The sequence below is a fragment of the Triturus cristatus genome, chromosome 1_2 (genome assembly GCF_964204655.1).
Source record: "Triturus cristatus chromosome 1_2, aTriCri1.1, whole genome shotgun sequence".
Classification (NCBI taxonomy): Eukaryota; Metazoa; Chordata; class Amphibia; order Caudata; family Salamandridae; genus Triturus; species Triturus cristatus.
In genome coordinates this window covers 1,177,534,530-1,177,557,013 of record NC_140580.1, presented here as the reverse complement: position 1 = coordinate 1,177,557,013, position 22,484 = coordinate 1,177,534,530, and the positions used below count along the sequence as shown (strand labels likewise).

Genomic DNA, 22,484 nt, shown 5'->3' with positions numbered 1-22,484 from the left:
GAGGGTAGAGTAGGCTGTGATCTATGGAGCTGGTGAGGGTAGAGTATGCTGTGATCTACGGTGACGGAGCTGGTGAGGGTAGAGTAGGCTGTGATCTACGGTGACGGAGCTGGTGAGGGTAGAGTATGCTGTGATCTACGGTGAAGGAGCTGATGAGGATAGAGTATGTTGTGATCTACAGTGATGGAGCTGGAGGGTAGAGTATGCTGTGATCTACGGTGATGGAGCTGGTGAGGGTAGAGTAGGCTGTGATCTACGGTGATGTAGCTGGTGAGGGTAGAGTAGGCTGTGATCTATGGAGCTGGTGAGGGTAGAGTATGCTGTGATCTACGGTGACGGAGCTGGTGAGGGTAGAGTAGGCTGTGATCTACGGTGACGGAGCTGGTGAGGGTAGAGTATGCTGTGATCTACGGTGAAGGAGCTGATGAGGATAGAGTATGTTGTGATCTACAGTGATGGAGCTGGTGAGGGTAGAGTATGCTGTGATCTACGGTGATGGAGCTGGTGAGGGTAGAGTAGGCTGTGATCTACGGTGACGGAGCTGGTGAGGGTAGAGTAGGCTATGATCTGTGGTGACGGAGTTGGTGAGGGTAGAGTAGGCTGTGATCTGTGGTGACGGAGCTGGTGAGGGTAGAGTAGGCTGTGATCTGTGGTGATGGAGCTGGTGAGGGTAGAGTATGCTGTGATCTACGGTGACGGAGCTGGTGAGGGTAGAGTAGGCAGTGATCTACGGTGATGGAGCTGGTGAGGGTAGAGTAGGCTGTGATCTGTGGTGACGGAGTTGGTGAGGGTAGAGTAGGCTGTGATCTATGGTGACGGAGCTGGTGAGGGTAGAGTATGCTGTGATCTACGGTGACGGAGCTGGTGAGGGTAGAGTAGGCAGTGATCTACGGTGATGGAGCTGGTGAGGGTAGAGTAGGCTGTGATCTGTGGTGACGGAGTTGGTGAGGGCAGAGTAGGCTGTGATCTGTGGTGACGGAGTTGGTGAGGGTAGAGTAGGCTGTGATCTGTGGTGACGGAGTTGGTGAGGGTAGAGTAGGCTGTGATCTGTGGTGACGGAGCTGGTGAGGGTAGAGTAGGCTGTGATCTGTGGTGACGGAGTTGGTGAGGGTAGAGTAGGCTGTGATCTGTGGTGACGGAGCTGGTGAGGGTAGAGTATGCTGTGATCTACGGTGACGGAGCTGGTGAGGGTAGAGTAGGCAGTGATCTACGGTGATGGAGCTGGTGAGGGTAGAGTAGGCTGTGATCTGTGGTGACGGAGTTGGTGAGGGCAGAGTAGGCTGTGATCTGTGGTGACGGAGTTGGTGAGGGTAGAGTAGGCTGTGATCTGTGGTGACGGAGTTGGTGAGGGTAGAGTAGGCTGTGATCTGTGGTGACGGAGCTGGTGAGGGTAGAGTAGGCTGTGATCTGTGGTGACGGAGCTGGTGAGGGTAGAGTATGCTGTGATCTACGGTGACGGAGCTGGTGAGGGAAGAGTATGCTGGGATCTACGGTGATGGAGCTGGTGAGGGTAGAGTAGGCTGTGATCTGTGGTGATGGAGCTGGTGAGGGTAGAGTAGGCTGCGGTCTGTGGTGATGGAGATGGTGAGGGTAGAGTAGGCTGTGATCTGTGGTGACGGAGCTGGTGAGGGTAGAGTATGCTGTGATCTACGGTGACGGAGCTGGTGAGGGTAGAGTAGGCAGTGATCTGTGGTGACGGAGCTGGTGAGGGTAGAGTATGCTGTGATCTACGGTGACGGAGCTGGTGAGGGAAGAGTATGCTGGGATCTACGGTGATGGAGCTGGTGAGGGTAGAGTAGGCTGTGATCTGTGGTGATGGAGCTGGTGAGGGTAGAGTAGGCTGCGGTCTGTGGTGATGGAGCTGGTGAGGGTAGAGTATGCTGTGATCTACGGTGATGGAGCTGGTGAGGGTAGAGTAGGCTGTGATCTACGGTGATGTAGCTGGTGAGGGTAGAGTAGGCTGTGATCTATGGAGCTGGTGAGGGTAGAGTATGCTGTGATCTACGGTGACGGAGCTGGTGAGGGTAGAGTAGGCTGTGATCTACGGTGACGGAGCTGGTGAGGGTAGAGTATGCTGTGATCTACGGTGAAGGAGCTGATGAGGATAGAGTATGTTGTGATCTACAGTGATGGAGCTGGTGAGGGTAGAGTATGCTGTGATCTACGGTGATGGAGCTGGTGAGGGTAGAGTAGGCTGTGATCTACGGTGACGGAGCTGGTGAGGGTAGAGTAGGCTGTGATCTGTGGTGACGGAGTTGGTGAGGGTAGAGTAGGCTGTGATCTGTGGTGACGGAGCTGGTGAGGGTAGAGTAGGCTGTGATCTGTGGTGACGGAGCTGGTGAGGGTAGAGTATGCTGTGATCTACGGTGACGGAGCTGGTGAGGGTAGAGTAGGCAGTGATCTACGGTGATGGAGCTGGTGAGGGTAGAGTAGGCTGTGATCTGTGGTGACGGAGTTGGTGAGGGTAGAGTAGGCTGTGATCTGTGGTGACGGAGCTGGTGAGGGTAGAGTATGCTGTGATCTACGGTGACGGAGCTGGTGAGGGTAGAGTAGGCAGTGATCTACGGTGATGGAGCTGGTGAGGGTAGAGTAGGCTGTGATCTGTGGTGACGGAGTTGGTGAGGGCAGAGTAGGCTGTGATCTGTGGTGACGGAGTTGGTGAGGGTAGAGTAGGCTGTGATCTGTGGTGACGGAGTTGGTGAGGGTAGAGTAGGCTGTGATCTGTGGTGACGGAGCTGGTGAGGGTAGAGTAGGCTGTGATCTGTGGTGACGGAGTTGGTGAGGGTAGAGTAGGCTGTGATCTGTGGTGACGGAGCTGGTGAGGGTAGAGTATGCTGTGATCTACGGTGACGGAGCTGGTGAGGGTAGAGTAGGCAGTGATCTACGGTGATGGAGCTGGTGAGGGTAGAGTAGGCTGTGATCTGTGGTGACGGAGTTGGTGAGGGCAGAGTAGGCTGTGATCTGTGGTGACGGAGTTGGTGAGGGTAGAGTAGGCTGTGATCTGTGGTGACGGAGTTGGTGAGGGTAGAGTAGGCTGTGATCTGTGGTGACGGAGCTGGTGAGGGTAGAGTAGGCTGTGATCTGTGGTGACGGAGCTGGTGAGGGTAGAGTATGCTGTGATCAACGGTGACGGAGCTGGTGAGGGAAGAGTATGCTGGGATCTACGATGATGGAGCTGGTGAGGGTAGAGTAGGCTGTGATCTGTGGTGATGGAGCTGGTGAGGGTAGAGTAGGCTGCGGTCTGTGGTGATGGAGCTGGTGAGGGTAGAGTAGGCTGTGATCTATGGTGATGGAGCTGGTGAGGGTAGAGTAGGCAGTGATCTACGGTGATGGAGCTGGTGAGGGTAGAGTAGGCTGTGATCGGTGGTGACGGAGTTGGTGAGGGTAGAGTAGGCTGTGATCTGCGGTGACGTTGATATGAAGTGCTAAGGCATAGCACACTATCATTAGAAGTGTAAACACAAGTCAGTTACATGACCTTGATCTTGAAGAATGGGATACTCAGTCAGTGATTGTTTGTAGGGGATACAGGGCCTGGTTACAATCTTGGCAGATGGGATACTCCGTCAATGACTGATTGTTAGGGGATAGAGGGCCTTATTACGATCTTGGCGGATGGGATACTCCGTCAATGACTGATTGTTAGGGGATAGAGGGCCTTATTACGATCTTGGCGGATGGGATACTCCGTCAATGAGTGGTAGTATGATGAATGTGTATTCGTCAGAGGGAATATATACATGCTCTCCAGAGCGACCACTTTGAGAGCCGAGGGTTATCAACGCCACTAAAATCACCCTATGGGTTCTCTGGATTAATGCAAGGTTCATCACTCCTTAATGGGTGCACAATATACTAAGCCAGACTCCTACACCGCGTGATTTTGGGAATCTTAGTGTCTATGATTGGTAAATGATTTTTTTAATTGTGCCTCTAAGATCTGTAACCACAGATGAGGACTGAGATTTCATTTAAGAGCTTACACACATACTATGCATATAACATTGTGAAGGGTGGGAGAAAGGATTTACAGCATGTTGACAATCTGTGTGAGATGAGAACGGCCATTGTCAACCGTGAGTGGAAATATTACAAATAACATACCAACCACAACACAATTTTAATCAATGGGCCCTTTGTGAATATTCAGCATAGGGCAGAGCAGAGGACGGAATCACTCAGAGTATCAAGCTATCTGAGTGGGACAAAAGAACTGGACAAAGGCTCGATGACCGATGATGTATCAGGCGAGCCTGGCTTATAATCTATATGGGGAACATTTAGTCCAATGATTGCTTGTTAGGGGATAGAGGCCCCGATTACGATCTTGGCGGATGGGATACCCCGTCAATGATTGTTTGTTAGGGGATACAGGGCTTGATTACGATCTTGGCAGATGGGATACTCCGTCAATGATTGTTTCTTAGGGGATACAGGGCCTGATTACGATCTTGGCGGATGGGATACTCCGTCAATGATTGTTTGTTAGGGGATATAAGGCCTGGTTATGATCTTGGCAGATGGGATACCCCGCCAATGATTGTTTGTTAGGGGATACAGGGCTTGATTACGATCTTGGCGGATGGGATACTCCGTCAATGATTGTTTGTTAGGGGATATAAGGCCTGGTTATGATCTTGGCAGATGGGATACCCCGTCAATGATTGTTTGTTAGGGGATACAGGGCTTGATTACGATCTTGGCGGATGGGATACTCCGTCAATGATTGTTTGTTAGGGGATATATGGCCTGGTTACGATCTTGGCGGATGGGATACCCCGTCAATCTGCTTGTTAGGGGATACAGGGCCTGGTTACAATCTTGGCGGATGGGATACTCCGTCAATGATTGCTTGTTAGGGGATATAGGGCCTGGTTATGATCTTGGGAGATGGGCTACTCCGTCAATGATTGCTTGTTAGGGGATATAGGGCCTGATTACGATCTTGGCGGATGGGATACTCCGTCAATGATTGTTTGTTAGGGGATATAGGGCCTGATTATGATCTTGGGATATGGGATACTCTGTCAATGATTATAGGTTAGGGGATATAGGGCCTGATTACGATCTTGGTGGATGGGATACTCCGTCAATGATTGCTTGTTAGGGGACATAGGGCCAGGTTACAATCTTGGTGGATGGGATACCCCATCAATGATTGCTTGTTAGGGGATACAGGGCCTGGTTACGATCTTGAAGGATGTGATACTCCATCAATGATTGCTTGTTAGGGGATATAGGGTCTGGTTACGTTTTTGGCGGATGGGATACTCAGTCAATGATTGTTTGTTAGGGGATATAAGGCTTGGTTATGATCTTTGGAGATGGGATACTCCGTCAATTATGGTCTGTTAGGGGATACAGGGCCTGGTTACGATCTTGGAGGATGGGATACTCCGTCACAAACGTGACGGATATCCCGTCCACCGTATTACAAGTTCCATTTGATATAACGGAACTGTAATACGGCAGACGGGACATCGATGCAGAAGTCGGTGAGGGACCAGCACATAATGGCAATCACTGAACATCGATGCAGGGGTCGGGGATTGACCAGCACCTAATGTCAATCGCCAACCATCAATGCAGAAGTCGGTGAGGGACCAGCACCTAATGGCAATCACCGAACATCATGCAGAAGTCGATGAGGGACATGCACCTAATGGCAATCACCGAACCGCGATGCAGAAGTCAGTGAGGGACCAGCATCTAATGGCAATCACCGAACATCATGCAGAAGTCGATGAGGGACATGCACCTAATGGCAATCACCGAACGGCGATGCAGAAGTCAGTGAGGGACCAGCATCTAATGGCAATCACAGAACATCGATGTAGAAGTCGGTGAGGGATCAGCACCTAATGGCAATCACCGAACAGCGATGCAGAAGTTGGTGAGGGATCAGCACCTAATGGCAATCACCGAACATCGATGCAGAAGTCGGTGAGGGACCAGCACCTAATGGCAATTACCGAACATCGATGCAGAAGTCGGTGAGGGACCAACACCTAATTGCAATCACCGAACATCGATGCAGAAGTTGAGGAGTGACAAGCACCAAATGGCAATCACCGAACATCGATGCAGAAGTCGGTGAGGGACATGCACCTAATGGCAATGACCGAACAGCGATACAGAAGTCATTGAGGGACCAGCATCTAATGGCAATCACAGAACATCAATGCAGAAGTCGGTGAGGGATCAGCACCTAATGGCAATCACAGAACAGCGGTGCAGAAGTCGGCGAGGGACCAGCACCTAATGGCAATCACCGAACAGCGATGCAGAAGTCGGTGAGGGACCAGCACCTAATGGCAATCACCGAACATCGATGCAGAAGACGGTGAGGGACCAGCACCTAATGGCAATCACCGAACAGCGATGCAGAAGTCGGTGAGGGGCCAGCACCTAATGGCAATCACCGAACAGCGATGCAGAAGTCGGTGAGGGACCAGCATCTAATGGCAATCACAGAACATCAATGCAGAAGTCGGTGAGGGATCAGCACCTAATGGCAATCACAGAACAGCGGTGCAGAAGTCGGCGAGGGACCAGCACCTAATGGCAATCACCGAACAGCGATGCAGAAGTCGGTGAGGGATCAGCACCTAATGGCAATCACCGAACATCGATGCAGAAGTCGGTGAGGGACCAGCACCTAATGGCAATTACCGAACATCGATGCAGAAGTCGGTGAGGGACCAACACCTAATTGCAATCACCGAACATCGATGCAGAAGTTGAGGAGTGACAAGCACCAAATGGCAATCACCGAACATCGATGCAGAAGTCGGTGAGGGACATGCACCTAATGGCAATCACCGAACAGCGATACAGAAGTCAGTGAGGGACCAGCATCTAATGGCAATCACAGAACATCAATGCAGAAGTCGGTGAGGGATCAGCACCTAATGGCAATCACAGAACAGCGGTGCAGAAGTCGGCGAGGGACCAGCACCTAATGGCAATCACCGAACAGCGATGCAGAAGTCGGTGAGGGACCAGCACCTAATGGCAATCACCGAACATCGATGCAGAAGACGGTGAGGGACCAGCACCTAATGGCAATCACCGAACAGCGATGCAGAAATCGGTGAGGGACCAGCACCTAATGGCAATCCCCTCACAGCTTAGACATGGTCAAGGAGCAATGCGTCAAACAACATCAAGATATTCTTCACCCCACACAGCTCATTAGATGGAACCATGGACATATCCAGGGTAGTCACCGCAGAGACTCAGCACCTTGGTAGTGACTGGACTGTGGTCCCCGCCCCCCTCAGCTACCGGGATTGACTAGAACCTTTTTGTCTTCTTGCGGCTGAAAGACGTACTTGAAATCTCATGGTGGAATACCCAGTTACTAGATAGTGCTATTCGAGGGCATGTGGCAAATGAGCAATCTGTAGTTCACTCTCTTAAACCGGCTCGGGTCTGCAGTACATGTCATATAAGACTTGGAGAACGTGTTGAACTTTTTGGGACAGAGGAACGTGAAAGCCTTGTCACCTCTATGCTCCAAGGTGAGCTTTCATGAGATGTTGTCTCCATCAAGGGGCTACTGGCATATCAGAGCTCCTGCACGTATAGGCAGACCTCAGACGCCCTGAAAGTATACTTGCCTAGTTTAACTCACAGAATTGGGCCTGCAACACACTCCAGTGGACTAATGAACCAAGGGCATCTAGGGCATTTTAAAATACATTTAGGCCTAAAAACACCTCTGAAAGGAGAGGCTGGAGTACATATAGGTCTAGAAGTGCCACAAATGAAGACATTGTGGGCATTTTATAAACTACATATGAGCACTTGCAATTGCATGATTCATTCAGCTGGGAGCTGTAATTGGTTTTGATGAAGTCTTGTCAAACTGAGCATTGAAAACTAAAAATATAGACTCTGAATTGTTACACATGCCAAACCCTCTAAAGCTTGGTGCTAGAATGGCTGTAATTCCAGAGTTGTGCACATGGCCCTGATGCCGAGGAGTGAGTGGACCACTTGCTGATGGATTGCTCTTTAGACACAGCCACAGTAAGGCATTGTGGTTGTGTGAATCTACAGCCAATGATGCTGTGCCCTTCACAGTCCCCAGATCTACAGGAGCTTCCTTTAGCATCTGACTCTAGGCAGCTTTGGCTGTGAGTTCTATACAATGGAGGACCCCTGGATAAACATCATAACCATCCCATGCATGGAATTCTGCAGCCACCAGGTGTCCACTGTGGATACTATAGGTATGCGAGCCCAGCGCATTGGTGTGTTGATCCCTGTTTTAGTGTTTCACAGTGTCATTGTGGCAAAGCCTGGCAGTGATTCGATGTCCACACACTCCTGAGGCTTGAGCCGGGAGCATCTTACTTACTGGCATCTGACGGTAACTAGTAGCCCAAGATTATCTGTTTTAATCGTTGCACGCTTTTAAAAACATTGTGAGCCTTGCGCTAGCAGTCACTCCTACCTGCTTCGCTTCCCCTCATCGCGGCACGGACCCTAACAGGCTACACCTGTGGAACGGGCGTGCTGCGCAGCGTCGGCCATCTTGGAAGGCCATTCGCTGCTCGGCGCTCTAGTCTTTTTTCGGGACGCCTACATCAGGGGCACTGGCGCGACCGCGCAGCGTCCACACACTCCTGAGGCTTGAGCAGGGAGCAGGATTAACACATTACTTACTGGCATCTGACGGTAACTAGTAGCCCAAGATTATCTGTTTTAATCGTTGCACGCTTTTAAAAACATTGTGAGCCTTGCATATTTTGCACACTGTCATTTTGCCTATTTGCACAAAACTCATTTAACGCTTGGGAACTAGCTTCTAGCGCTAGCAGTCACTCCTACCTGCTTCGCTTCCCCTCATCGCGGCACGGACCCTAACAGGCTACACCTGTGGAACGGGCGTGCTGCGCAGCGTCGGCCATCATGGAAGGCCATTCGCTGCTCGGCGCTCTAGTCTTTTTTCGGGACGCCTACATCAGGGGCACTGACGCGACCGCGCAGCGTCCACACACTCCTGAGGCTTGAGCCGGGAGCAGGATTGACACATTACTTACTGGCATCTGATGGTAACTAGTAGCCCAAGATTATCTGTTTTAATCGTTGCACGCTTTTAAAAACATTGTGAGCCTTGCATATTTAGCACACTGTCATTTTGCCTATTTGCACAAAACTGATTTAACGCTTGGGAACTAGCTCCTAGCGCTAGCAGTCACTCCTACCTGCTTCGCTTCCCCTCATCGCGGCACGGACCCTAACAGGCTTCACCTGTGGAACGGGCGTGCTGCGCAGCGTCGGCCATCTTGGAAGGCCATTCGCTGCTCGGCGCTCTAGTCTTTTTTCGGGACGCCTACATCAGGGGCACTGGCGCGACCGCGCAGCGTCCACACACTCCTGAGGCTTGAGCCGGGAGCAGGATTAACACATTACTTACTGGCATCTGACGGTAACTAGTAGCCCAAGATTATCTGTTTTAATCGTTGCACGCTTTTAAAAACATTGTGAGCCTTGCATATTTTGCACACTGTCATTGTGCCTATTTGCACAGAACTGATTTAACGCTTGGGAACTAGCTTCTAGCGCTAGCAGTCACTCCTACCTGCTTCGCTTCCCCTCATCGCGGCACGGACCCTAACAGGCTACACCTGTGGAACGGCGTGCTGCGCAGCGTCGGCCATCTTGGAAGGCCATTCGCCGCTCGGCGCTCTAGTCTTTTTTCGGGACGCCAACATCAGGGGCACTGGCGCGACCGCGCCGCCGACGCCGAAGGCGCGCCCAAGGCAAGCCCGTCTGCGCCCGTCCGCGCCCAGGTCGCGCTCAGCGCACAAACCCCTGCCCGATTGCGTTCAGGTACTCAGGCACGTCTTAGGTACTCTAAAACCGCATTGCTGCGGCTAAACTCAGGAGACACCATGGGAAATTGTACCAGGTGGGCAGTCGATTTTTGTTACTCACAACCCACTGGCTCCTGCCTGAATTTCGCTGCTCCTTTTCCACCTATTAATCTAGGAACCAACAAGGACTGCACTGAGAGAGCTATAGCGGCTTGCAATGCGGTAAAGGCTGTGGCCTGCTTTCTGTTAAATGCCAGATCTCTGGTGAAGCACAGCACGGAATGTGCTAATTTGTTGATGGATCTCGATATAAAAATCGCTTTTATCACTGAAACCTGGACGGATGACGCATCCAGTCCAGATATAGTCAAAGCCACCCCACCTGGTTATCATTGTGAAGTCCTCAATCGACCGAATAAGAGGGGTGGAGGCTTGGCTATCATTTATCATAACACACTTTCGGGAACTTTTAAAGCACTTTCCTTAACAGCCTGCGAAACTCTCGCCTTCAATATCAGATTAACTAATCATTTCTCGTTTAAGGGTATTCTCATCTACAGACCCCCTGGGGCCAAACATTTGTTTTTTCCCACGCTAGGAACCCTGGTGGAAGATGCGCTTCAGGGGAACTCACACACCATACTAGGAGATTTTAATTTCTACCTAGAGCAGGCCGACGAGCCTGACACGGCTCGGCTTTTAAACTTCATGGAAACAGCTGAGCTGGTACAGCACGTAATTGGCCCCTCGCATCTTGCTGGACACACGCTCGACGGGGTCTTTTCTAACACACCCGAGCTATCTTTTGCAGCTTTATTACCGCTGGCCTGGTCAGACCATGCGGGAGTCTGCTTCAATCTTAGGCCAACACCCCATATAGCCAATGGGCAGCACCACACTAATCGGAAAGAAGTCAGAGCGTGGAATAGGGTAAAATCGGAGATGCTTTCAAAGGCCCTCACCTCCACTTCCATACCCATTTCCACTAATACGGAGGAGGCTGCACTGACCTACACCAAATGGCTCACGCAGGTCTGCGCTGACCTCGCTCCCCCTAGACAAGTCACTTTTAAAAGGTCAGTGCCATCAGCCCCCTGGTACTCAAGCGATCTTAAATTGCAAAAAAGTACTTTAAAAAGATTGGAGCGCAACTGGAGAAGGGATTACACTATGGAGGAAAAAGGGCTATATTTGGCAAGCTTAGCAACTTACAAACGCATGCTACGAGAAGCTCAGATTTTAGCAGCTAAAAATTCTTCTTAAGAGCTGTTTTCCACCATCACCAAGATACCCACACCGGTATCGGCCCCCATCTCATCCAGTGCTGAGCTTTGCGAAAAAAATGGCATCGTTTTTCGCTACTAAAGTTAATAACATTTTCTCCAGCCTCAGCGACTCTATTAGATCCGAACTGGAGTCCGAGCAAGGGATCTCTGTGGGGGCCATGTCATCGGTCACCCTGGAGGCGTTCAGTCCTCTTACCCTGCAAGACACTCTGGATCTGCTGGCAAAAGCCAACTCGGGATCCCCGCTGGACCCTTGCCCGCTGAGGATCATTAAACTAGCACCGGTGCCCATAGCTAGCCACTTAATGCCCATTTTTAACGGCATGTTTCAAGAAGGAACCTTTCCAAAAGTCTGGAAGGAGGCCTCCATTCTTCCTTTGTTGAAGAAACCCAGCTTGGATCCTTCGGATCCAAACAATTTTCGACCCATCTCCCGTCTCCCACTGCCAGCCACACTAGTGGAGAGGGCAATGAATCTTCAACTCACAGCTTTTGTGAAGAAATCCTCTGTGCTGGATGCCTCCCAGCATGGGTTCAGGGAGGGCCACAGTACTGAATCTGCTCTGATTGCGGCCACAGAACAGATCAGATCAGCGGTGGACCAGGGGGGCAGAGCAGCCTTGATCCTTCTGGATCTATCGGCCGCTTTCGATACGGTCCACCACGGACTGTTGATGGACCGACTGAGGAGAGGGGGTGTTCGGCAAAAAGCATGGGAACTGCTGAACTCCTTTCTTCCCGAAAGGAGTCAAACAGTAGACTTGGGAAATTGCTCATCCCGTCCTATTTCTCTGCCGTGTGGGGTCCCGCAGGGGTCCTCACTAAGTCCCACACTATTTAACATCTATGTAGCCTCTCTCGCTCCCATCATCAGGAGCCACGGCTTTAGTGTCACCTCGTATGCGGATGACACGCAGATCGTCGTGCCTCTATACCCCGGCCGTGAATTGGGAATGGATCATAATTTCCAGGCCTGCATGTCGGAAGTGGCCCGCTGGATGGCTAGCAACTGCCTTAGGCTAAATTCTAATAAAACCGAGGTAATGCTGTTTGGGAATAACTCCAGCTTCTGGACCCCATCATGGTGGCCGCAGGAATTGGGGGCTCTTCCCAGCCCGGTCAACAAAGTAAAAAATCTCGGGATGGTGCTGGATGACAAACTCACCATGGCACTACAGGTTAAGGCAGTGGTTTCCAAAACTGGTTTCATTTTAAGAATGTTGAGAAAGATCCTGCTTCTGCTTCCTTATGAAAGCCGACAAACGGTGGTCTCGGCCCTTGTTACTTCCAGGCTCGACTATTGCAATAGTCTGTATCTGAATATACAGGAAAATTTGCTACACAGACCGCAGCTGTTGCAGAACACGGCTGCTAGACTACTAACTGGCATCCCGAAATTTTCACCCATATCCAAGGCCATCCGCAACCTACATTGGTTGCCAATTCGAAGCAGAGTCCAGTTTAAGTCTCTGTGCCTGTTGTTCAAGGCCCTGAAGGGAGAAGGTGCTGAATACCTCACTAAGCGACTCACCAGGTACGTTCCTGCTCGACGCCTTCGTTCAGCGGGTTACGGTTCCAGCAATAAAAAAAGCACGTTGGGGAGGCCGCAGCTTCTCCTACGGGGCAGCCAGGCTCTGGAACGAATTACCTATCCACCTGAGATGCATGGAGAACCTATTGCATTTCAGGAAGGCACTAAAAACCTGGCTGTTTCAGTAATTAATTCTGACTTAAGGATCATGGAGTTGTGGACAGCGCCAGGACACCTACTTGGTAATCGTGCGCTTTTATAAATCACCATAACATATCATAACATTTAAACTGAATGACTTGTATAGTCTAAGGGGGAGTGTTTTATTTATGATGTGTAAATAATATTTATGTGTATTTTATGTGCTTTTAAAACACTGTGGGTAGATTGCATTGCTTGGATTTTACTTTAGATTTTTCTTCTAATGTATTTGTTTTAAAGTTTTTGCTGTACTGTTTTAGGGGATTGTATGCCCAAATAAACATGACTGGGTACCCGTACGTTTTGCAAACCCATCTGCATGTGCTCCGGTGCTCGCCAAGAACATATCACCCTGCTGGGAAGCAGAGGTGTCAGCACGGGTAGCCTCCAAGGAGAGACAGCAGTAGGATCAGGGAAGTAGGACCAAACGCTGTACACATAAAGATGCCTGATGTGAAGGAAGAAAAAAGAGACAAGGGTGTATGAGCCCATAAGGTTATGCCCATAAGGAAGGGCATTACCTGGATGTGCAAATATGCACCTGTTCCTAATAAAATATTTAACACTTTGCTGTGCAAAAGATGTTCAGGTTCTCTGGCCTTTGGACAGGTCACCCCACGAGTATGGTAAATGTACCCTTAAATACACAACAGACAGGAAGGTCTAGAAGGGCACATAAAGGACACACAGCCAGATTCAGTAGGAAGAAAAATATATGGGTGAAAATTAGAGGGACAATAAGATGTATAATGTGAACCAGGACATCCCTGGGCAGAGCCGATGCCAGATGCTGACCTGAGTTTCTGCAGCTGAATGATTGCACGGATGTGATCCTCGGACAGGTCAGTGTTGTAAAGCACTAAAGAGACGAGGCTGTCCTTCCACTGAGTGAGGAAGCCAAGATCAGACAGCTGGATCCCAGAAAGGTCAAGGGCAGTCAAGCAGGTCAGAGGTTGAATGAGTCTTTTCACGTCCACTCCTTTAGTCATGCTCCCAAGATTAAGAAATCTCAGACGTCTGAAATCCTGAAAAGTGAAGTCCTTGACTAGAACCTGCCGGGATGGGTTCACCAGGCAGTCATAATCTTCGGAGCCACCCGGATTCTCCTCTTCGTAGAAAATGTTACAGCAGCCGAAGAGACTCAAGGAGACAAGCGTGGTGCTGAAATCAACCAGTGTCTGCAGGCTCTTAGCGGATAGCTTCTCACAGTTAGTAAGGGAGAGTTCCACCAGGTCCTGGAAAAAGAAGAACAATACTGTTAAAATGCCTCAAAAAAACTTCAACTTGTCCCACTCGGCCTCAACAGACACAGAGCTTTCTTCTCCTATGGCTTGCTCCCAAGGACTTTGTCTCATCACTCTGAATATGGAACCAATTCACCTTTCTTTCTAGCCCTTATCTTTCACGAGGTACCTGGACACAGCCCATTCTCCTTTTTTTTTTAAACATATCTTTATTGCCATTTCTTTAGACATTCTACATCACATAATATTCGTCCAACATTTGTCATGTTATCTTCTTGTAATTGAAATGTTACAGAAGTTGGTGAGATTGCATAGCATCATTGATCCTTGATTAACATTTATGAGGAGGGTATGACAGCTATGATGTATACCAGTCGATTTTGCCCATTCCGCCCATTACATGGCCTAGAATTCGAATATCTTTTCTCATGTCCGTCTGTCTGTCCAGCAGTGTAATGTATTGCCCTTGTATGTCGGGGTAACTGATCTTGGACAGGAGGCGTCGTTGCCATCTAAGAGTCATATGTAATGGAAATAAAGATAAAGTAAATAATAATAAAATATCTAACTACATGGCTTAACTAGTGCAGGTCAGATTGCAGAGGCGCATCAATGAGACTTGTGGTGGGGGAGAGTCATCCACTCAGGACCCCGATGGACACAGGCTCAGTCCCCATGCAGGTCCCTCTCAGATGGCATCAACATTTCTCTACCACATGGCGGGTGGGCGGGGGAGGGGCAAGGGGCCGTGTATGCTCAGCAGGACCTATGAATTCAGTCAAAAACTGTCAGGTGGGGTTCCCCTTCCTCTCTGTTCTAACCGGGGGAGGACTTGCTTTCTTCATTCGCGCTACCTGGAGGGCTTGGGATTTCCCAGGCATGTAGTGCGCCCTTCAATTGTTCCGCTATTGCGTTGTCGCAGCCCCCTCAACTCTTCCCTATGCAGCCCTCTCTTCTCGGCCCCATCCCAGTTACTTACTCCTGACTCCAAACATTCAGCTGCGGTCCCGTGGGTGGTTTCCACGTTATCGCTATACGCTTTTTGGCGAGTGCAAGCACCAGGTCTACAAACCTGTTACCCACCTTACGCTTTGGCGGCTGGGGGTAGAGCCCCAGCAAGCAGACCTCTGCGCCATGGCCAAGTGTACGCCCCAGGGTTTTATTAATTTTAGAGAGTACTTCATGCCAGAAGATTTGCAGGATCCCGCAATCCCAGGTCATGTGCTTGAAGTCTGCATCTTCCCCCCCCCCCCCCCCCCCCCCGAAGGTAACAAAGATCCTATGCCGTGTCAGGTAGGTCATATGCATATAGTTAAATTGAACATACTTCAGTCGTGTATTCCGCGATACTCTCTTAGGGGACTAGGACTCTGCTCCATTCCTTGTCAGTCCACTCCCTTCCCAGGTTCCTCTCCCATTTTCCCCGCAGCTTCGGTAGCGGAGCAAAGGAAGCCTCACGCAGGGACGCATAAAACCATTTGATTTGGTGTCACGCTGTTCCCAGGGTGACCAATGAGTGCAACACGTTTCTGGTTCCTCAGGTCCCATATCTGCCCAAATGCTCGCTACACTACCTCATATGTAAAGACTGGCCTAGTGGCAAACCACACCCTTCCACTAGTTCCACGAAGGGAAGTCAAGTTTTCTCTTGGTAGCAGTCCCCCACAATCTCAAGTCCCACCTCTGTCCAGGGGGTCATCTACTCCGCAGAAGTGATCGTCTGCAGATCTCTGTGTGGCAATCACCCCAGGGGGAGCTCCGCAGAGTATTTCGGGGTATTGGGTATTCTTTGTATGCAGCGTCTCCAGCGTCAAATTGTAGGGAACCCTGCTTGTGTGGTCCAAGAGTTTTGCCAACAGAAGCCTCGGACTTTGGTTGGGTTCCATCAGAAAGGTCCCCTCAGCGTTCACCCCTTCCAGTCATTGGGCCAACCTTTGTAGCTGGGCAGCTAGCTGATAGAGCCCAAAGTTTGGCATCCCCAGGCCTCCCTCTGCAATGGGACGTCGCAAAGTTTGAAGCGACACTCTACGCCTTCCATCTCCCCAGATGAAATGTCTCATCAGGGAGTACAGGCTACGGAACCATCCTGTGGGAATTAGTACTGGTAACTTGGCGAAATAATATAACAGGCGGGGTAGCATGACAACTTTAGCTAAGGAGATTCTAGCCATTATGGGAACTCGCAGTCTACACCAAAACATCACGCTGGACCAAAGTGATCTAAGCACTTTGTCTAAATTACCTTCTCTTAGTTCTGCCAGCGAATGAAAAACCTGGATACCTAGGTACTTGAACATGTCTGATGCCCAACGAAGAGCCGCAGGTAGGTCGAGGGGGCGCGCCAGTGGTCCAGCCACTGGGAACAGGTATGTTTTGCGCTTATTGACCCGTAGGCCAGACAGTCCTGCAAAGACCTCTAGGAGTTGTCTCTGCGCCTTTTTTGGTGTCACACAGATAAACCAATAGGTCATCTGCATAAAGAGAGATGGTGTATGCTCTCCCCCCTATTGTTAGTCCCATACTCTCCCCTCCCTGCCGGAATAGCTCAGCCAGGGGCTCTATTGCCAAGTCAAATAAAAGAGGGGACAGGAGGCATCCTTGACGGGTGCCTCGCGCTACCTGTTGTGAGATATTTTTACCAGTACCGACCTTCGCATTGGGGCGCGTGTACAACAATCGCGCCCATTTTACCCAGACCTCCCAAACCTAAGCGCCTCATAACCTGGAGCAGGTAGTCCCTACCCACGGTGTCAAAGGCATTCTCCAGGTCGATTGACAAAATGGCAGCCTGTCGCAGGGCCCGCACCTCCGGGTGGTAAAGCGCTGAGTACAACCTACGTAAGTTGTATGAGGTATTAAGGGAGGGGATAAACCCATTTTGATCAGCATAGATTAGGCTCTGTATATGTGGGAGTAATCTAAGCGCCAATACCTTGCTGAGTATTTTAAAATCAGTATTGAGCATGGAGAGGCGCCTATAGTCCTTTACCCCGGCATAGGGGGATGTAGTCTTGGGGAGCGGAATCACCAATGCATTTCGCGTGGTTTCTGGCAAGTAGCCCATTTGTAGTGACTCCGCATATATAGCCACCAGTCTTGGAGCTAATTCAGACTCATATTTCCTATAAAATTCCACTGGGAGGCCATCCGGGCCAGGAGTTTTCCCGTTGGCCATAGAGGTGATAGCTCCCCAGACTTCCTGTAGGGTCCCAGGTCCTCCCAACTCCTCCCTAGCATCCGTATCCAGAGTGCGGAGGTTTAAGGGGTCTAAGAAAGCGCCAAAATGTGCACCTGGGGGTGGGCATAGAGTCTCATAATAGCTTTGAAATAAGCCATTGATCTCTCCTGGGTCATATAAAGTTAGGCCAGTTGTAGTCCGTATATGCATAATTGGAGACCCATGAGTTTCTGGCCTGATTAACCAAGCCAACAGGCGACCAGCATTCCCCTCTCCCCCTGCACCTTGTCTATATATGTTCTATAATCATAGGACCTTAAGCTCTCCAAGGTATCGTTGTATTGTGCGAGCTTGTCTAGGAGGTGTGCGTGAACCTGTATGCCCTCTCCCTGGGGATTATCTAATGCCCGCAGTTCTCCCTCCCTAGCCAACAGTTCCCAGTGAAGATCCCTTCGCACACCTACAGTTTGACCCATGCAGTGGTCCGGCACCACCACCATATACGCCTCCCATTCTATCAGTACTGCGGAGGTGGAGTGCTCGTTTTCAATAAAGAACTTGCTAACAAGGGAGTGCAAGGCATCGCCAAACGGTACGTCCTCTAGGGACATAGGGTTAAGTCACTACGTAGGTATTGGGGGTCTGACACTGTGTGGCCGGTATGTCAGTAACAATGGGCTATGGTCAGAGAGTCCAAGGTATTCCGTATGGGTGATGGAATCACTGAGGGTGGGGGAACACCAAAAGGCATCTAGTCGTGTATGAAGCTGATGCATTGGGGGGTAAAAGGAGGATCCTCGTGTCTGCCCATGGTGGATCCTCCAGATATCTTTCAGTCCCCAATGAGTCATCCATTCCCTCAGTCCACCTGCTACTCGGTGAGTCTGGGCCCCAGGTAGGGGAGGATGGGAACGGCCCAGCGTCACGTCTGTCACACCATTAAGATCTCCGCCCAGTATCACCTGGCCCACCATCATATCTGCTAAGCGGCTGGAAAGGTCAGCCATAAAGGCAATTTGTTCCTGGTTGGGTGCACATATGCAACCTAGTGTGATTTCTCGCCCATGTAGCCTCCCTGTAAGAAAGACATGTCTGCCCTCTTTGTCTATTACGGACTGGGTTAGTTCAAAAGGCACCCTCGATATGATCCAGATTAGCGCCCCACGGGCGTACACCGAGAAAGCCGTGGCATAGAGCTGTTCCCTTCAGCGCCTACGCAGTATTTCTACTTCCTTTTGGAGCAAATGCGTCTCCTATAGGAGAGCTATTTGCGCTCCACGTCTCTTCAGGTAGTTATGTATGTTATGGCGCTTGGACATGGACCCCATCCCTTTAATGTTCCACGTGAGGAATTTCAGTGTTTGGCAGTGTGGCGGCATCTTAAGCTGATCTGTTTATTCCTCCCCCCCACCCCACCCCACCCCTCCACCAGTTCCCCAAAAAGAAAAGGCAATCTGCTTTCTGCACTGTGAACAAGCCAAATCTCACACAGGAAAGTCGAAAAAGAAGAAAAAGATCCCAACATGGACCAACTCCCCTGTCCCAGAGCAGTGTGGCAACGGCCGCCCGTCCAAACCCTTCAAGAGTTAATCAAGGCCCAAACCAGCTACCGTGAGGTCATTCAGGGGGTTGTGGCTTCGTTCAGTGTTTCACAGGAGGGTGTGCGGTTCAAAGGGACTGTGCTATGCACCGACCTCCAAAGTAATCCAACCTGAACCATTTTAACGCTTCAGCCCAGTGTAGTTCTGCCATTCTCCAGAGAGGTTAAGACACAGGACCATATCTGTTCCCCGCTACAATCACGCCTATATAATCTCATCCGCAGTCTTTGGGGTTACTTGTGCCATATTGAGGCTATCTCCCTTGGAAGAGTCCGAATCTGAGCCCTCTGTGCCCCTCACAGAGCACGAGCCTGCCTCCAATGGGGATCCTCCTTCCCGCACTATCTTGGCCACTGCTTGTAGTGCCGCTGCTCTCTCTTGCACCGTTTGGGAGGGACTTGGTTTCTTTAAGGTGCTTGTCGCGGGTCGCTGTAGGAGAGTAGGGTCTGCTTTCTATGTTCACCCCCACTTTTTGCTTTTGCTTCACTGGTTTTCGACTTAGATGTGGCTGTGAGCCTGCTAATCAGACCCACAGCCCTGCTGTTCTCTCTCTAAATTCACTATGCACTTTAGGTGCATAACCCAATTTGTAAGGATCACCTTTTTGGACCCTGTACAGTGTACCTTAGGTACCCAGGGCATAGGTGTACCCTAGGCCTACCAGGGGCTGCAGCATGTATTATGCCACCCCTGGCTGGCCCTCCATTATGACACAACTGGCTGATCACTTAGCTGGGGCAAGGTCGTGTAATCACCCCTTCCTTAGGTGTAGTAGTCCTATACCTACCTTATATATAGACACATGGGTAACCTATCAGTCACTCCTATGGCAAGCCTTAACAATCCTGAAGGCAGAGTGCTTGGTAACATGTGAGATGGTGCTCTAGCATGAGCTGAGCCTGTCTGCAGCTTTCGGAACCATGTCCTTATAGCTGTTCTATGATATCGCCTACCATATACTCTTAAAGTGCCTTATAATCCTCGCGGTTATGGTAACTATGGTTTGGCTCTATCAAAACATGTTGTGTAAGGTGTCTAACACTTTGGAATAATACCCCCATACCATTTCTGGCGGTGAGGATAGTATTTCTCCCTTCTAGAGGGAGAAGACATGTTGAAGACCTACTACCCGGTTAAAGTTAACCAGAGCCCCAGCGTCACAAAATGGACGCTGCTGCCACAGACACGAGTCTGACCTCCTGCTGCTGGGAGACCTTCCAGCGAGGGAGGCTTGGACAATAGGTTTCCTGCCTTGGGAGGTGCTAGCACCACCCTAGACAGGCCTTAGTGTATTGGGGCAGGGAGGGATGAATGAAACGAGACACTGCCTGGGGCACACAAGGTGTCCCATGCATAGTCCAGTTCAAACCGGTGCTGGGGCACTCCAGCCCCAGTCCTGGCGCGAAACTGGACAAAGGGAAGGGGGTGTAACCACCCCCTCCCTGGTCCCACCCATAGGAGGGACCTAGCAGGTAACCCAGCCCCCCAGATTAGTATAAGAGTGGGAGCTGAGTCCCTAGGACTTTAGATTATCCTGAACCTACATCTTGAACAGAAACTCTGGACCTTCGACATTCTACTACAAAAGAAGACTGAAGAATCTCCCTTGTGGCCAAGGAGTGACCACCCTGGGCAACCAGGCACCATCCAGCGAGCGCTGCTTGCTTTGCGACTGATCCTACGAGGGACGACTGCAGAGACTGACCAGCGCCGTGACTTCCAGACACCTCTGAACCAGATCCACATCTACAGCAAAGCTGAGACCCTTGGAGGCAACGAGGGATGTGGGACCGGCGACTTGGGAAAAGTGGCTAGTAACTGACTAGCGCGACTTCTGAGGCTTCCTCGAGGCTGTGCTTGGGGAATTGAGAAGCCCCAATCCCGAGCACCATCTGCAAAGAAGATCAGCTCCCCACACTTCACGTGTTCTGCGTGGGGCCCTTCTGCACCTGAGTTGCTCGACGTGTTGTCCGGTTGCTGGCCCGTTGGCTAGCGACCTCTGTGACGACGAACCTTCAATTTTGCCTTGCTGGTCCGGCTCCTCCAGACTGGCAACCGCTCCCCTGTGAAAGGGAAGCACACCAGACCTTCCTGGTCTGCGACAGAAGCAAGTCCTCCATCCTGCGTGGGTTGCGCTTGCCGAGGCTTGTTGGGTCCTAACTCAACATCGACGCCGCCGACAGCAAGAGCCTTCGTGGGACAGCTCGCCTCCTGGTTCTGGTCGTCCTCGACACCTCCTGGTACCCGTGGCTGCTGCGACAAGCTTCACCTCTTCACCTGCATCTTCACGACATCGCCTGGTACCTTCCTGGTTCCTTCCCGGCTCCTGGCTGGTGACCTAGACTCTGTCCCCTCTGCTTGCAGGTATCCTCCTTCCTGATTCCATCCTTGGAATCCACCGGACACTCTTCACTGACTGCCTGTCAGCAACTTTCTTCAGGCATCCATAGGAGTCGACGACGAAACCCGACGCAAGTTCACACCTATGCACCCGCAGCCCGTGGGCTAGGTAACTTGAGTACTCCGGTTCTCACAAGGGTATTGACTATCCAAGTGTCTAGTTTCCAAGTCTCTAACTCCTAGTTCCTTCCGAAGTGTCCTAAAACTCTTAATTTCTAAATACTACTATTTCTATCGACTTTAACGCATTACGCGTGAGTGTTTCCACTCTGCACCTGAATCCCGTGGGACTCCCACTGCCTAGCAACTGATAGGATAGTGTAGCCCCTGCGATTCCCTAGGCCTAGGCCTATCCTGTGTTCATGACAGTGGTTCTTATACCACTTACTTAGTATATGGTTTGCGTGGCCCCTAGGGCCTAACTGTATTACTTACCTGTGTGACTTATGTATGCTTAAATAAGATTGTGTTGTACTTACCTCGAATCTCATAAAGAGTGCTGAGGGTGTTTTGACTAGAATAAATACATTCTATTTTTATAATATATCTGTTGTGGTGTCCTTTCATTTGGTATTCAAGGGGTTGCAAATGGTAGAACAGCTGGCTTCACATGCCATACAGAGTTTAGCCTAAGACTGCTCTTGTCCATGCTACCACTAGGATAGCTGGTCTATAAGGTTGACTTTACAACCAATCACCATAAGGGTTGTTTGGACTGATACAAGGTGTACACTAGAACTAGTGACATCATATATCAGGCCAACTTCTCACAGTCGCTTCTTGGGTTGTTTTCCTGTTCGTCGGCTCTGGCGGGCTGAGGCCTGTTCCCGTGCCACCTGGGGGGGTCTCAGTCTTATAGGCATCCAACCATTCCCATGCTGCTGAGGCGTCCTTGTATAAGTGAGTTGTACCATCCAATATTATACGAAGCCAGGCAGGGAAGATGAGGGAATATTGGAGGCCTTCAGTTCTCAAAGCCTTCTTAACCCCCAGGAAAGAGGCACGTTTCAGCTGAACTTCGAGGGTATAATCAGGGAATATGCAGACTTTAACATTGTTTACCGCAAACGGGTCGTACGATCAAGCCCTATGTAGCAAAATGTCCCTGTCTCTATAATGCCGTGGTCTAGCCACCACCGGCCTCGGGGGTAGGCCCGGTGCGGGCAGGTGCACTGGGACCCGGTGAACTCTCTTAATGGATGTAGAACTGCGTTAG

At 50.5% G+C, this 22,484-nt stretch overlaps 1 protein-coding gene across 4 annotated transcripts in view; it reads right to left on the bottom strand.

Moving 5' to 3' along the window:
- ZER1 (zyg-11 related cell cycle regulator) overlaps positions 1 to 22,484 on the bottom strand; it is a 387,007-nt gene that overhangs the window by 240,668 nt on the left and 123,855 nt on the right. For all 4 annotated transcript variants that reach the window (XM_085614054.1, XM_085614056.1, XM_085614055.1 and 1 more), the window contains one exon: positions 13,641 to 14,080. In XM_085614054.1, the coding sequence (XP_085470180.1) occupies positions 13,641 to 14,080 (440 nt within the window). The remainder of the gene's footprint in view (positions 1 to 13,640; positions 14,081 to 22,484) is intronic.